This window comes from Glycine max, chromosome 9 (genome assembly GCF_000004515.6).
Source record: "Glycine max cultivar Williams 82 chromosome 9, Glycine_max_v4.0, whole genome shotgun sequence".
Taxonomy (NCBI): Eukaryota; Viridiplantae; Streptophyta; class Magnoliopsida; order Fabales; family Fabaceae; genus Glycine; species Glycine max.
This window is the reverse complement of record NC_038245.2, coordinates 3,266,312-3,284,088: the sequence shown is the minus strand read 5'-3', so window position 1 is coordinate 3,284,088 and position 17,777 is coordinate 3,266,312. Positions and strand designations below refer to the sequence as shown.

The window sequence follows — 17,777 nt, the reverse complement described above, 5'->3', positions numbered from 1 at the left end:
TACACATTCTTGTGTTTATTTTGTCTTCTTCCTATTTCCCTCAATTAAAAAGTCACAAATTGATAAATAGTAATACTCTCATCATTTGTTTTTTTTTTTTTTCATTACCAACTATCATTTTTTTAATTTAAAAAAAAATACATGAAATAAACCAATAACCATGATAGCATATTTGTGTCCATTAAAATTCAGGATTGAATCCTAACTTTAAATGTAAAATAAATTATGTTGAAAAAAAAATACTCATTTTCTGTACCCTCATTCTTTTAAGATAAAAATTAAATACTATTTTCAACGAAAATTATTTCACATCTATATCACTATCAACAAAATAAAAAAAAAAACATGAAATAGAATAAAATGAAACATGGATAAAAAGAAAAAGTAAGTTTTGTTCTTAAATTAGTCTGCCATTAACAATGTCAACTTAGACCGAAGTTATAGTTACCTAGGGAATCACATTCTCAAGTAGTTATTTACACAATTGAATGAATTTCAACCCTTTAGTTGTATAAAACTTAAACTCCTCACTCCACTTTCTCTGTACCTTTTAGACTCCACCAAACCAAAGGCTCAAAACACAAATTTTCTACATTTAAACAAAGCCATGACTTTTGATGAATGGAGTTGGAAACACAGATAAGAGAAGCTCATTCTGAGTCTCTCTTGTTGTGGGGTTTTCCCTTGCAACAGTTGACATGTATTGTGGTTGAGGTGATCTTGGTGGAGAAGCATACAAGGCAGAGGCTTCTAGAACCTCTCTTCGAACATTTGCGTGTTCCTCTGACATTCTTTGTGCACGTAGTGCTGTTAGGTACAAACCAGCAGCCAAGAAAACTGTGGCTAATGCAAACACACCAGCAGCAGAGAACAACCCTTCTCTGATGCTGTAGCAACCTGTTCTTGGCTTGGACCAGTTCTTTAGATGGCCTGATTCTACACTAAGTGCTGCCAGCAACAAAATCTCCGCAATTCCGAAACAAATCCTACAATACACATCGAGTTAGATTCACAATCACATGTTTTTGCTAGTGGTTAAGTTAATTGGTAAGGGAGGAAAATTTTAGTGATGAATTATTCAGATATTAATTGGAAGCAATACAACAAAGACTAGTAGTTTGGTTTTTTTTTTTTTTAAATATAAGATTTTGGGTTATAATATTTGAACATCCAGTGAATAGTTTACACTTTCATTTGATTACAAATCAAAATATAAGATAATTTTATTGACTTTTATAATATTTATGTTATAAATCATACCCTAATGATTTAGTTTAGGGTATAAATTTTGTTACACTGCATAAATATTAAACAATTGAACATATAGATATGTATTATTGCTAGACAAGAGTATTATAATCAGAATTGTTAGGTTGTTGTTAGGAGGACTTCTACTATTGTACATGAGTAACATATGCAGAAAACCATATTGAATTAGGTTTTGCTTAATTTAAATTAAGGATTGGGTGTAAAGATAATGTTCCTTTCCTAATAATATAGGGCTGAAGTTTCTCTATTAAAAGAGAATTATGTATGAAATTAAAATTTCAAATAATTGATTCGTGATGGGACCATGAAATCAGTCTATGTTTGTTCTTCTCTTAGATGTCCTCACACCTCTCTCCTTCCCTCCTTTTCTTTTTTCTCTCTTCCCCACCCCAAGAGTTTATATTAGCCCTTTCTTCTTCTACTCCATCTCAATTTTTTTCTATCAAATCTTAAATCAATTAGGTCCACTGCCCCATTGAACAATGTTGTTGAGGGTGAATCCTCAAAGCACATCTATGGTCCAGTTAGCACTAGCAAAATCTTTCAATTCTAATTTGGATAAGGTTTATGAAATTCAAAGGCAAACATGAATGTATTTTTCTGTAATAATACTAATAAAGAACATAACAGCAATAAAAAAAAACAGTTTTTTTTTTCTTACCAAGTTGTAATGAAGAAAAACCCTGCCTGCCATGTTAGGGACTTGGCAGAAGGAGAATCAGGGTCCCAGGTAAGCAAAGAAGGTGATGATTTACTCACTGCTATCAGCATGTAAGCATGTTCCATTACCATGGCAAATGCAAGTCCAACAAAAGCAGAAGCAGCACATAGCAATGGCACTTTCCCACTTCCACTATAAACACATTCTGATTTTGCTCCATTTTCTTTCCCACCTGTGTCCATCCATGTCACCTACCATCACAAGTTCATTCATCATATTAAACTTCATGAGAATTTCATCCATTCATTCATTCCCTTAGGCGGGTAATTTGTATACAACAATAAAGTCTTATCTCACTAGGTGAGGTCAGCTACACGGATTACAGGACGCCATTCGGCACGGTTAAGGGGGATAATTGATATAATTGTACTAATTTGTAAACATATCAAATTTGTACCTCGGAACGTGTGGCTTCTGCTATGAGACATAGGATGAAGCAGAAGAGGCCTATTAGGATTGTGAGAACCATAAGAAAGGCACCAGTTTTGCTGCTCAAATCTGTTTTACTTCTGCTTGGTTCAAGGTCTGCATGTGTAACTGCCATTCTCTGTGGCATTTTTTTTGGTCCTTTTTTTTCTCAAGAAAAATACAACTCTCATAAGGAGAGGAATTGAAGTTTCTTTAAGTTTTGAAGGGAAGAATTGGGAAAAGGAAGAGTTTTCAGAATTGCTTGGAGCTAAGGTTGCTTACAGGCCAAAGATTCCCACTTGTGTGGGATTTAATACCAAGCAGTCCCACAAAGGCAATTGTTAATTAGCACCATATGTTTATGTTTGAAGTGTATTGGACGATGAAGACAAAGATAGTGCTAATGAGTCATGACACATCAAACACGTGTGCATTAGGGCCATTTCAACACCCCCAAAGTGCATTGTACCACCTTTCAGTTAATTCAGTTTTTTTATTTTATTTTCAAATATTTAAAAAAGTTATGTAATTTTTTGCATAACTATATGGATGTGGGAAACACCAAACATCTGAATTAATTAATATGGGATTATTTTAGATTAATCAGAGATTTCAGGTTGAAGCATCTATATTAAATATTTAAAGGAAAAATTTCTCACAATTGAAAATATGTGTTTTAGACCAAAAATATGGTTGTGGGGGATTGAGCTTGAATTTCCTTTAAACCTATGGCAAAGAAGGGACCCCTTTAATGTTTTTTGCTTTAGAAAAAGATTGAATACAACCTTCGATTAGTTTTATATTATTGTTATTATATCTATGTCTGATGATAATATTTTTCTGATTCAAAGGAAAAAGTAGAAGATAAAGTTGACCCGTATGATGAAGTAGAAAATGCTAGATGAACAAGTTTGTTTTATGAAAAAGCCAGGGAAAAAGAAAAGGAATCACAAAGTGTTAATTTAGTTAGAAAGGGAATGAATTCTATGCTTCTGACTTGGGGCAAAGCATTATAGGATGAACGGTTGTTATTCTTTTCTAGAGCTTAATATTCTTGGTTTGAAACCTAAGTGCTGAGCATAATAACAAAGCTCCAAAAAGTGCTATTCTGAGGTGGAAATTGTAGTTGAGAGGGAGAGGGACAAAAATAGCCACCAAGAGACACCAAATAGGTGAATTGACAAATGGAAGCTTGATGTCGGTGGTAACTATGGTGCTCTGATGTTGGTTTGGTTTTTTCAAAGAGAAAAATAAAGTAAATGTATTCATATTTTTTTGTCCATATATTGTGCATGCTAACTGGTAGGGTATTGGTCTATCTAAAATGCGTTTCCTTTTTATATATGTTCAATGATTAATTCTTTTAAACCATTTTATTCATTTTCTAAAAGCAAAAGTAATTTTACAAATCTTACAAATAATTCCTGCTTACCTAATTAGCATAGCCTTTCTATTTCAATCAAGGTTTTTTTTTTATAATTTTCTTCACTTTTAATTTCTCTAAATGCTTTTTAACAACAATTTCTCTAAATGTTAAAAAAAAACAAATCAAGAGTCCCAGACAATAAACTAATCTAAATTTTAAGCAATACAATTTAAATTTATTTTAAACATGCAATTTGTTTATATTAAATCGTTAGATCCACCTAATACTTATTCTCCACAAGAATTTTTAAAATGCATTTCATAGTTGTCCAACATAATTGTACTGGCCATTATTTCTAAGCCTTATCTTTAATCGCCAAAATGCAATCTGTGTCACGACACTTTGTCTAAATATGGCAAACAAATAGACTCGGGTTACACACTCATTGGCTACATATCATATTGTACTAGACTACTAGTCTTTTTTAAAAAATAATAATAATTAGTTATCTAATCTAACTGAAATTATTCAATGCAATCATGGTGACCGTACCAAACTTCCTGTGTCCTTTTTCTCATTAAAATATAACAGACAGGAACATAGTTAGAGACTTGAAGCCATTTTTTTTTTCCTGTAATAGCTCTACGAAAATCTTACCATCATATTTTAAGATGAATGTGATATGTTGGGAGATATGGAATGCTGGTGAGAATCCGGTGAGAGTAAAAGAATACATTTCAATGCAATTTAGGAAAATGGCATATATTAGAGTACATCAAGTTAGGGAGTGACATATTTAGAGAGAACACTCGTGAAGATTTAATTTGCCCCTATTTATATGCAAGGATCAATAACCAGTGAAAACTTTAATTATTCATTATTTAATTATTGTCAAGCTTAGTTTGATCAATTCTTAAATTAGTACTTAAAATTATAGATATCATTTATCTTACTCGTCTTCAACTTGCATTTTATACTTGACTTTTGTTAAAAGAAAATGTTTACTGTGGTTTTTTTTTTTCACTTTATCAATGCATATGATTTCTTCATCTAGCAAAATTATCAAGTGTATATTTAGATAACCTCTTTGAATGTACTTTTAGGTGTTGGATGTACTTTTGAAGAACATTTTTTGTATCTTTTATCCTCAACGTATTTTTGGAAGAGGTGTAATGATTATCTAAACATGCACTTAGTCCGTTTTAATAATAATTTTTTTAACATGCAGTTTGGCAGTTCATAATAGAGTGTTTGGAAATGGATCACATGCTTGATTTTTCACACATGAATAAAAGTTATTAGTTATAGCTTTTACGTTTCTCACGTCCAAACACAAGTTAACACAACCTTTCTACATTAGACCAGTATTTTAGTCAATTAGTCACACTACCTAGTTGCGTGTCCGAGACATGTATGTGCTTAACTAATAGGTAGATGATCAACCCTCTCTTAATCTCACATACTGTCGCCTACTTCACTCTCGGACTTTTATATAATTCTAATGTTGTGTTTGATTAAGGAAAGGGAGAGACCAATAAAAAATAAATTATGTAAATTTGATGAGTTTCACATCTCTTTCACTCTGCTTGAATTTAAATATTTATATTTTATTTTTATCTTTTTTATTTCTATCATCTCATTTTAATACAAATTTCACTTGACTGTTAAAGTACTTAAGTGATCGTCCGTAATTCGCTAGACAACCATAGAACAAAAAGCATTTATATCCAATTTGAACACGTAAGTTTCTAACCCATAATATTTGAAGTTAACACTTTCCATAAAAATAAAAATAGTAGCAAAACACTATAGTGGAAAAGCAGTCCAACTCTTTCAACTTAATTTTTTTACATATATTGTCTTCAGCATAGGCCTTGCTTCGTGAATGACCGCATGGCCAATGCCACGTTCAATAAATGAAGATAGTAGTTTCTTCATATACAAGACAAATACACAATAAAGCAACAACGGTTCACACAAATTATAGCAGCTTGTGTCTCATACTCAAGTGGTTCAGAATCCTAATTGATCCTCAGATATGGAATAAACTTTTTGGAAAGAAAATATCCCACCTTATATGCGTTCACAGTCCCTGCGACAAAAATTAATCATCATTTTCAATAAGAATTACTTCGTACCAATATCATGATATAAAAATAAAATAAAAAAACAGCACACCCTGACACTTGTTTAATTTATTCCAAGAGTCATGAACTTTTGCAAGTGATTCCTTGAGCACCCCATTAACCTTGCTGCCATCCAACATATATATATTCTCTTGCATGTGGTGCATGATAAGTGGAAAAGTGTCTTTCTTAAACCACCTTAAAATCTAACACCTTCTACCATGTTCTAATCACCCTTCTTCAGTATCCATCTCACTGCTGTCCTAGTCCTAGCTAACCCTTGAACATCTTAATATGGCTTCTGAGAAGGTCTCTTTTGATGCTAGCAAGAGCCAAGGAAACTCTTCCCAAGAGATTCCTGCAGCCACAACCAAGTCCAATATGGGGAAAGAACTAGCCAGGAGAGCTCTCTTGAGGTCTCACCTACGCAAAAATGGGAGAAGAAAAGTTGCAAGTAGTAACGGTGCTAAATCATTGCCAAGCAGGCTAAGTAAAGTTTCTCTGGGAGAAGATTCTGCTGAATAAGTCATAGATAGGTATAATTAATTGACACTGCCCAAAAAGGTATAATAATTTTATTGTAATAAGAGATGAAGCATCTAGAATGCTAGCTTATGATTGATAGCATGGAATGTAAATATAGAAGTTCCAGATATGTCTATAGCTATAATCAGGATTCATTTGCAAACAAATTGAGTGGCAGTGACTCTATGGTTGTTACAAATGATCAGTAATTTTCGTAAAATAGTTAATAATAAAACATTACCCCAACTGATCATTTACTGGGTCACTAATGATTTACTTACTTGCATTCGTTTGCAGGAAAGAGATAAAACAATTTATTGAAGGGGCTCCAAAAAGAAAAAGAAAAAATATCATTTTTCCTGAGCTGAAGTTAAGGTTATACTTTAAATATGTACGGACAATCAATATTTATATCCCTCCACTTAGCATGGCAGCGTGTTAGTTCAAGAAAGGCTCTAATTAATTTTCATACAAAAGAATTATAAGATTAATTTGATGATTAAAGAAAAAAAAGGAAGAAAGAATTTGTGGATTCGAATTCTCTCACTAAGAAAAATTAACAAACTAAACCAACATTTGCTGATAAAAAAATAAAATCAACCCCTCATATAAACATACATATTCGTCGAGTGCGACATCAACTCAAAGTTTAAGTGAAATATCATGCAGCTTATGAACTCACAAATATCATGGAGCCAAATAAATCTTTTACGAATACGCATACAAGCATTTTATTTTCAACTACGACTTTCAATGTACAAACTGGAATCTAAAATGCCGCAACGGGCATATGATTGTAGGCAGAAGCTCCAAAAGACAATGATTCTTACTACACAGGCACAAAAAGTACACGAAAAATGTTTATATATTTAAGTAAATCAAACTTCTCAATGCTAATATAAGTGGTGCAAATAGGACTAAAACCTCTGCGGATGTAAAGAGTGAGAAGCAACATGTGTATCACTAAATTGGAGGAAAGGAGTGAAGAAAATATAAAAGATGTGTATTACAACATGCATCTGAAACAAATAAAAAAGCATTTATGTACCCCCAAGAAAAAATGCATTTACTTTGTACAGCAGTACTACTTCCACTCACTCTACAAGTACCCTAATGCATCTCCACTCATATTGTCACTCGCCATTATTGAGCAATCAGACGCATCATGTCCATATTGAGCACACAATGGCATGGAGAACTGCCTGCGTTTCCTAGTGAGATCCACTACATCTCTCGCTCTTCTCTCCTTTAGCTTTCCTGTAGTGATAGAATCATGGGGATTTGTGATTGTAAAGCCGGGAATCATTCCATCAGTATCTTCTACCTCTGGCAGGATTAATGAATCTGATGGATAACTATATGCAATGTCATTCACCCCGTGTGGGGACCTAGGAAAGGTTTTGATGCGTGATAGCACCATAGAAATTTGATCACAAGCAACATCCAGGCGTTCCTCAGTTTCAATGGATTCCACTAAAAACGTTGAAACCATGGATTCTAAAAACTGTATCCTTTCAGGCTGATCCCTACTGGTTGTACCCCGGTAGTGGTTAACAGAAGATGAATTGTTGCCTCGCCAACGGGCTGGTAAATATTGATCCGGGATGTGAAAACAGTTGTTAGTTGACATGACACGTAGCACGTGTCTACATAAGATGCCTGAAAACTCAAACAGATGGCAACTGCAGCTGATGTGCTCTTGACAAGGAACCCAAAATACTTTGCACCCTCCATCTGACTGAGAGTGGTGTCTGACCTGGAAACAACCTTCATCAACCAGAAAGGATGCATATTGTGGCGCCAAAACTAGCTCTTCCTGGAGTTTACTTAAGGCATAAGGAGTAAGTGCAGTGGCAGCATGGGATTCAATAGGTGAACCTGTTTTGAGGCACACTTTCTGCAGTTTCCTTTGCATCTTTTGCTTCGCTCCAGCTCGGTCATTAAAATCCACTATTTCAACCACCTGTAAAAAAGATATTTAAATATGGCATACTATATCAATAAATAAAACTAAAGGAAACAAATTATATTTTACAGACTTGCTCCACAAAGCGATCTAATTGAGACTGGGCACTCAAGAACTGTTGGATGAAAGCATTAATGGATTCAGACTGACATGTACTGGTCAATCCTGCAAAGAAGTAACGCCTCAAGAATGGTAATGCCCAAAATGTCCTTAATGAATATAGGCTAATAATATGTTTATTTGCATGGAGTCCATATTGATCAACCATTTGCCTCCAACCCTCTTCAAAATCTTCCACCAGTTCCAAATTGTATAGCCGGTGGAACTCAGCTTTCCACTCATCATATTGTGACCCAAGAAATAAAGAAAACCAGTCAGAGAACTTAGAAAGAATATGCCATATACAAAAGCCATGCTTAGTTTCAGGCAATTCAACTGCAATAGCTTCTTTCAGCCACATGTTATGATCTGTCAATATTGTTTGTGGAGCTTTTCCTTTCATGAAGCCCAAGAAAGCCTGCATAAATGACAAATAGGTTAAAAACAAAAATTCAAATGAATCAGATCTCATATAAATTTGCACAAAAGTATCAATCAATGGATTGTATGTTGTCACTGTTATTCTTCTATCAAGAAAACAAATATAATACCTAAGCAAAGAATCAAACATTGAAAAGAAAAACTACATATTTTGCTGCTTTAATAATAAGGTTTTGTTTACAGAAATTATTAGGGCACATGTTAAGGTCCTTACCTTGAAAATCCAAACAGCAATTCATACCTTAACTTGTGTTCACATGCTAACAAAACCCTAATATTTGTTATATGCTCTCACTAATTGATATTTAAACATAAAAAAAAAATACAGTCAGATTTCATTTTTGCAGAACTTTATCAAAAGCTAGCAAATTGTAGGCTCAACATAGTAGTTAAAGCCTACACTAGATAGCAGGCAATAGAGAAATCAAATACAAGATTATCAAATTACAATATCATAACGTTCTTGCCTTTAGAGCCCATGAAAAAGACTGAATGTTTTCATCCCGTAGAAGTGCACAACTAAAGAAACAAGTCATTCCATTATTGTCCACACCGAGCCAAATTCCCAACACCATGTCATAAGCTTCTACTCGATAGGTTGTATCAAAAACCACAGCATCACCAAATGCCTCATATGATTGAATAGATGAACTGTAGGACCATGCAATATGCTCAAGCCTGTTATTACTATCTATCTTGAATTCATACTTGAAGTTGTGGTTTTCATCCTTTAACCTCTTGCACATAGCAATCAAATCAATGGCATCATTATCTCTATCCACATTTCTGAAAGACTGCAACAGGTTTCTAACATCTATCTCTGTAAAAGGAAGACAACCAAGTTTGATGCCTTTCTCTAGCTCCATCAATCTTAGCATTTGCCTTACTGACATTCCAGCTTTAGCAAACATACATATCCGACCCTTGTCATCAGGAGATATAGGACAATATGCTGGAAGAAGATGCACCTCATTGGATTTTAACAACTCGTGATTGTGAATGTTCCTAAAACCAGTAACACGCCATTCAGGGACATCAAAATCTGATCTTTTGACGATACGCATGTATGCTTGACAACCACAGCGAGACGATTTGCGATTCCTTTGCACCTTCCCATCATCAGAAGGTTTAATCTGGGGATATCCACCACGATGGCAAGTAAAATCCCTCCTCGTGACTCCCCTGCCAACCCCATCTTTCCCTCGAGTCCGGTGCCGTCTAATTGAAAAGCCACATTGTTTAGCAAAACTGCAATAAAATTCATAAGCTGCTTCTTGAGATACAAATCTTTGGCCAATAAAAGGAACAAGGTTGACAGAAGTTTGTCTAGACAGAATTGTTTCCTCTGGTATTTCCTCAATGGTGCCAATGTCATCCTGTGACAAATCTGTGCCATTTTCAGATGATTCCAGCACCAGACTGGTTCCTTCCGACATTCTGTCGTCAGTAACAACAACCTAATTCGTTTGCAGATGTTTAAACCTGCAAGTCAAGCAGATGAAAAAGATATCAGCTCAATGTTGACTTGCCTTCAAATATAAGGCATTAGCTTGATTAAAAACTCAATGATATAGGTACACTTAGATGCTACCTATATCCTTCATATGTTAGCTCTGAGGCTAATAATTGATGAAGAGGATAATCTAATGGAAAATTGAAGCACCGAACAACGTTAAATAACAATAGAAGGGACCAGAGGGGAAGGGAACCCTAAATAAGGCAAGTAACAGAACTTCTAAACAACACAGTAATCACTAGGCACAGCTTCTCCAAAATCCAATTACAGAAATACAGATACATTCCATTCAGTAAAAGTGAGTGTTAGTCTCAATGCCAAAGCCAATCAGTCTTTTCTTTTTTTTTTCGATCCATAGGAATCGAAAACAGTGTAAGGAAGTTTACATTAACTCACGCATCCTACTCAACCAACTGAGTTAGACCCCTTAACAAAGCCAATCAGTTCATAACAACAAACTGAACTTATCTACAAGGAGAACTTAAAAAAGATCAAATTCAACATGAGTATAAACTATAAAGCCACTACAATGGACACCTATTTAGTAAAGTAAGTTTCTCACTGTACTTCCACTTCCCAGCACACAACAACTATTATTCTCCAATGTCAAAGATTCTCTCATGGGGTCACCCAAAAACACTGCCAAATTCCAAAATTTAAATTCTCAAAACAATGAACTCATCACACTTAACTGACACAGATCCAAACACATTTATCCAAAATCTCAGCCAATCTCAACCCCATTCCAGACACTGACACTGACAAACACACCCAAAAAAAAACAAATTAAAAATTCACAAAGGAAAAAGCAGCAAGTAAACAAATTATAACCAACAATCAAGCAAAGGTGATGATATAAATTTAAATAAAAAAAAAAGGTTCGGTTTTTCAGATTGAAAATTCAACATGAAATTAAAATGGCCATAAAACGTACCGGGTAGAATCGTGAGGTTCGGGAAGGTTGGGCAAAACGGTCAATAACAAACTACAAAATTTGAGAAGAGAAAAAAAAATAATCAAAGAAAAAAAGAAATGAAGATAGAAGTGGCGGGGAGGGTTGTGTTGTGGAGTAAAGCGCATCCCATGGAGAACGATAAACATTCAGAGGGGAACAAATCTTATCATGCGCCGTGGATGCATAGTGTTATCGAGCGCATCGAGTAAACACTGGCCGTTAGATTAAAATAATAAAATCTAACTGTAGGTTTTCCATGCTTTTTTATTGGTCGGGTCCTGATTTCGTAAAAACCTTGGTTTTGGTTCGTCTTCTTATGGGCTTTGTCTTGGGTTGGTTCTTGAGAAAGCCCAGTTACAGAAACCCAAAAGGACGGATTTTCTTCCTCAGAAAAAAATCTCTTGCACCCAATATTTTTTCAAATTTTGTAAAATTACTCTCCCTAATAAACATACGTATTTGCAATCCACATCATTTATATACGAATTGTCAATCCGCATCACCTAAATTTAAAATATATATATATATATATATATAATGTTTTTTTATAATTATTACATTAATATTTTTAATATTTATATAATAAATTTTGTAACAGTTAATTTTGATCTAATAATTAAAAATTTTATATATATAAAATTTTATTTAACCTGTGATTTTTATTTAAATTTTATATATGTAAAAAAATATATTGTTAGATCAAAATTAATTATAATAAACTTAAAAAATCTACTTAATGTAATAATTATAAAAAAAATACAACCAAATTTATTAAAAAAATTTAAAAAAATTTAGGTAATACGGATTGGCAATCCATACAATTCGTAAAGATTACCAATTCGCATGATTCTTACGGACTGTCAATCCATATATTTATTAACATGGATAATTTTAAAAAAATTTAAAAAAGTATTAGGTGTAGAAGATTTTCTTTCGGTGTAGGAAGAAAATCTCCCAAAAGGATGGGGAATTACTACTATTTTGCAAACTCCACCCCCCTTTTCACATTTATTATTTTTTTTCAAATTTTATCCCAACAATATTCTTATATATTCCCTCTGGTTTCAATATAAAAAGAAGAAAAAATAATTCGCACTAAAAAATTAGTTAATTACATTTAATTATATCAATTTCAATGAAAAAAAATATTATTTTTCAACTTACCTTTCATTAAAACTTATTATTAGAAATGAAGAAAAGTTATTCAAACTATCAGGTCAATTAATTAAAAGGTATTTTAAAGATAAAAGTATTAAAGAAAACAAAGTTAATTTAAATTTTTTTATATTTGAGACAAAAAAAATGTGGTTAGATTTATCATTTTAAAATTGAAATTTCAAAGAAATTGAATTTTTCAAATACCCATCACACAAAATACTTACTTCATTTTACAACTTACTTCCTTTTACTTACTCATCCTGCAAAAAAAAAAAAAAAACTATGGCATCAAGCACTCCTTCATTTCTCTTATAATTCTAAAGCTCTCTTATGCTTTCAAGCTTTCCAAAAGACCTATCCTTTCTCGTATAGGACTAAACTCTATGAAGGCTACTTTTATTCGAGCAATCAGTTAGTAATGTCTCATAACATGGTAAACATCAACAAAATTCTATTGTCCATAACACAACAACCCAACAAGTGCCCAAGACCATTCGGCAACATGCCGGTATCTATTCATTGAAAGCTATTTGTGGCTTTGTTAAGATATTTGTAGAGGGGTAGTTGCTATCACAATAAGCTCATGCATGACTCCGACCCTTTGTGGAGTCTCTCCTCTGAATATCCCTAAGGTATAACTCACACTTGCCAAAGGAAAAAGTATAAGTGCTTAATTCTAAATGCTTATGAATACATGACAATCAATATGTACAACAATACACTACAATTATATTCTCGTTACTTACACCTTTACCATGAGATAAAAATCAACAATGCATTTGATCTTTAAAACATCAGGCTATATCCACAATTGATCACTATAAGTCCCAACATCAACCTGTTAACATTTGATCACTATAAACCACCTAAAAAAAGTTTAGATATATTTGAATTTCATTCTAAAAGTAGGTTTTAAAATTATTTTTTATGTAGATCATAAATACCTTTCAACAAAGACAATCTCGTTTGAGTCAGATATAATTATTATAGGTGGTAAAAAATTTTCACAAAATATTTAATATTTTTGCATTTTTAGGACTCGAACCTAAATCAGATGTCAAGTGAAATAATCTTATGTCAAGTTGATTGACAAATTTAATGGCTATATGATTAAATAATTATTTTGGTGTAATACACATATTAATAAGTTTTATGAGAAATTCATTAAGGTTTCCCATGAAAATTTTATTTAAATATTAAGTATTCAAATTTTTTGAAAAAATAAGGATTCAAATATGTAATTTTTTATGAAATTTCTAGAATTCATTATTTTCTAATTTCAAAATTACTGAAATACCTTAATCTTCAATAATAAGCTTCTTAACTCCAAATATAGTTCCTTAAGTTTTCCTTCAAGGAACTCTAACAAACATTCCTTACAAGCAAACACTATTAAGTATTAACCCCAAACCTCCAAACACTAACATCTTCAGTTGTAAAGACCGAGTTAACCCCAAATGCCATTCCCACCATTCTCCTCCTGGTCAAGAACTTATTCTTAGTCAAGCACCCAAATAAGAATCATTGCATCACCAGAACCCCGCACCTAAGTCACCCTCACTGTCACACATGCAGCACTGAACTCTTCTTCTGATTAATATTCATATTTATAGCTCACGATAGTGTGTAGTCCATGAGTCCATCACCCAACAAAAGTGAGACTTGAAATAAATATGGAAAGAAACTTTTTTATTTTATTTTAAAGAATATAAAAAATATAATAATATGTGAGACTTTTTAATTTGTGCAGGTTTTTTTATTTTAAAAAACTAATGACAAATGTTGGTAGATCTAAAATTAACTTTAGAGCAACCAACATTTATTTTATCCTTGGGACAATCCGGAATCCACAATCATATTGCATTGACCAAACTCACTGCACTGTCTTTGAATTATCACCTAAAATAGCGCTTCCAGTGCCCACATATTTGTGTCTCCTGTGTCTTAATACGAATTGAAGAAGATCGATAGTGTTTTTTAATTACAATACCATCACATATGAAAAAGTTGTTTAACTCATTTTGGTACACCTTATAATGTTACATGAAATTCAAGAACTTCATGAAATTTTCTTCTCACAAATGATACAATTTTTAATATCATTATTTTTTTCCCAATCAAATAACCTTTATAAGATCCGTTAAGAAAATAGTTGCTTATATATATATAAGAATTATCACGCTAATTATTTTAATAATTTTATTTTCTCCTAAAAGTAAGTATGAGACAAGACTAGTCAGAAATAAAAATTACTAAAATGAATTTTATATATTTCAATAATTTTTTTCCGTACGCATCTACCTATAATTAGAATCAAGAGAATCAAATATAGTCAACATACTTAAGTGATATAACTATTTACTAATTGTGCTGGATTTTTTTGTTTAAGAAACCCATTAACAATTGTATTGCATCTTGTTGTTATTATTTTAATGGTAAAATTTCATAAAAGTATTCCTAAAGGTTTTTGTATTCTAGTGTAGTGAAAATAAGGACCTGTTTGTAAAAAAGTTTTGAATTGAGATCTAAATTATCATATTTAAGAGCTAAATAAATTAACAAACAACTCATACAAATGAATTTTAAACTTACAACCAATAATCAAAATTCAACAGAAAATCAATAATTAAAAGCAAAGGATGGCAAATTAAAATAATATTTATAACTAAACACATAGATCAACTACCTGTTCAAATTTAATTAAGGTTTCTAAATATGCAATTGTATTGAATATTCAAAAAGATATCGTTTATAATAATCCTATCTGGTTCAGACATGATTGTCTCTAGTAATTAAAGAATAATCATAATCTATAAAACAATAAAATTTGAAAGTAAACTATACTAATAATGAAGATTTTGTTTACACTGTTATTTAAAGTCTTACATGTTTTTTGGGATGAAGGAAAAAATAGGAAAAATAAAAATATGGAAATATATGATGATGTATCGAATTTATTTTGTAATTTACAAAATGAACCATGGGATATGGAATCTTATACCTTACTTTCATTGGAGGATGGTCGTCCCCTACTATCTTCTCTATAATTCATTCTTAGTTGTGTTTTAATTTGTCATCTTATTATAGCAACTAATCGTGGCTCATCTCGAAAATTCCATCTTGCGCTCTTAATGGATAGATGCCAAGATCCGCACTTCAACTTAAAGAAGTCTTCAACCTCAAAATGATTTGAAACTGTCATTAGTCAAATGTCCAACTTCATTGGACCATTACTTTGCAACACTGAGGAGGAATAGCATCGTTCCATGCAAGATGGCAGGTGAAGAGCAAAATGTTGTTGGCTACTACCTTAGACTCGAGTTTGAATTTATTCAGTGTTGTACGTCAAAATTGGACTAGTAATTAACTTGGTAAAAATACTGGATTAAATGTTAATGAGTTATTGCCAAGTGACTAGTGAATTACTCACTAAATTATATGACTCGATATAAGGGTAAATAATCATTTTTGTCCTCAATATATAATTAGTTGAAAAATGTGTCTTTGAAAAATAAAAATATAAAATTTAGTCTCCGAACGTGTAAAAAATGCGACAAATAGATCAAGCCGTTAACTTTCGTCCGTCACCGTTAATAAAATAATTTATGTGACATGGAAAGACAAATTAGTCACTGAAATGATTGTTGACATAGATTGTCAGCATAGGGACATATTTGTCATAATATTTTTTTGACTTTTCATCTTCTCACGCTGACAAATGTGTCCCTGAAAGATAAAAATACAAAATTTCGTCCTCAAAAGTATAAAAAGTACAACAAATATATCTGAACGTTAATAATGAATTGTATAGGAGAGAAGCTAGGAAAAAAAGGATAAAAAAATAGTAAAATACAGCTTAAGATTTAAACTTTTATACTTTGACATTCTATCTATTTATCTATCTATCAAATTGTTAATTAGTTTTTTAATTAATCAATATAATTGCTTATTTTTCAAAATAAAATAGATTTCTTTAGTTTTATGATATAAAAAAAATTGAGTTACCATTTTAAAAAAATGAAAACCTTTTATTTCTTGAATTTTTTTGTTTCTTCAATTAATTATTAATCTTTACTACATACTCTGTCATGGTATGTCAAATGGAATGCAAGATTGTTGCAGTCCCTAGATCAGCGAAAGATACAATTCTACATCCCAAAGACAAAAGATAAACCTCTGTATTAGTTTTTTTTTTAAGTTAACATCTGTATTAATTTGAGCATTATTATATTTTTTATTTAAGTTTATTGAAGTTCTTTATTTGTTAGTAACTGTTTTCATTTTATTCATATTATGTGTAAGAAGTATTGTGTCAAATGGAAGCACATAAGGTTTATCCAATGGATTCTTTCATATTTGAGGTATATATATACATTTTATTGATTAAGAAAAAAGACTTATAATTCCACTTTAGTTTTATCAAGTTTAAATTTTGTGAGTCTTTTTTTAAAAAAAAAAAATAGTTGATTAGATTTTTTAAAATAAATAAATTTAGTCTCACGGTCGATTATATTTTTTCTTCTCAAAACTCTCGACATATTATTCTCAATCTAAATATAAGGGTACTTAAGTTAGAATTGAGATATGAAATAATTTTAAAGATTAAAAATGAGAAATTTAGTATAAATTTGATAAAATTATAAGATATAAGATAATTTTTTTTAACAACAAAGATTAAGGTTTGACAAAGAAATTAAAATAATAAAAATACATATATTAAAAGACAATTTAAAAAATATATTACATAAATACTAAACGAATAGGAGCAGTAAATTACAAACACATAATAATAATAATTAGTCACAATCTATTATTAACGTCAGGATATATTTGTCGCACTTTTTATACTTTTGGGGATTAAATTTTGTATTATCATCATTCAAGAACACATTGGAGTAGGAAAACGAAAAGTTAAAAAAATATTATGACAAATATGTCCATATGCAAGCAATTCGCGTTGTCAATTATTTTAGTGACAAATTTGTCTTTCTGTGCCATGTAGGCTATTTTATTAACGGTGACGAACGAAAGTTAACGGTCGGATATATTTATCGCACTTTTTATACTTTCAGAGACTAAATTTTATATTTTCATCTTTTAAAAACACATTTATTAACGAATTACACAATAATAGACAAAAAATTACTATTTATCCTCAAGAGAATTGAATATTACACATTTGTTGAAGGCTAAAGTGCTCACAGCAGCTTTATAACACGGTAAGATA

At 31.7% G+C, this 17,777-nt stretch overlaps 1 protein-coding gene and 1 pseudogene across 1 annotated transcript; both read right to left on the bottom strand.

Moving 5' to 3' along the window:
• Positions 1 to 373: 373 nt before the first annotated feature.
• LOC100778414 (uncharacterized) lies at positions 374 to 2,708 on the bottom strand (annotated as a pseudogene).
• A 4,689-nt stretch (positions 2,709 to 7,397) lies between these two features.
• Positions 7,398 to 11,637, bottom strand: LOC100778434 (protein FAR1-RELATED SEQUENCE 11). The gene is made up of 4 exons (XM_003534779.5): positions 11,372 to 11,637; positions 9,389 to 10,403; positions 8,455 to 8,898; positions 7,398 to 8,378 (listed from the first exon to the last, which is right to left on the bottom strand). The coding sequence occupies exons 2-4, from the start codon at positions 10,355 to 10,357 to the stop codon at positions 7,515 to 7,517; spliced, it is 2,277 nt and encodes a 758-aa protein (XP_003534827.1). The 5' UTR covers positions 10,358 to 10,403; positions 11,372 to 11,637; the 3' UTR covers positions 7,398 to 7,514.
• Between the last annotated feature and the right edge of the window lie 6,140 nt (positions 11,638 to 17,777).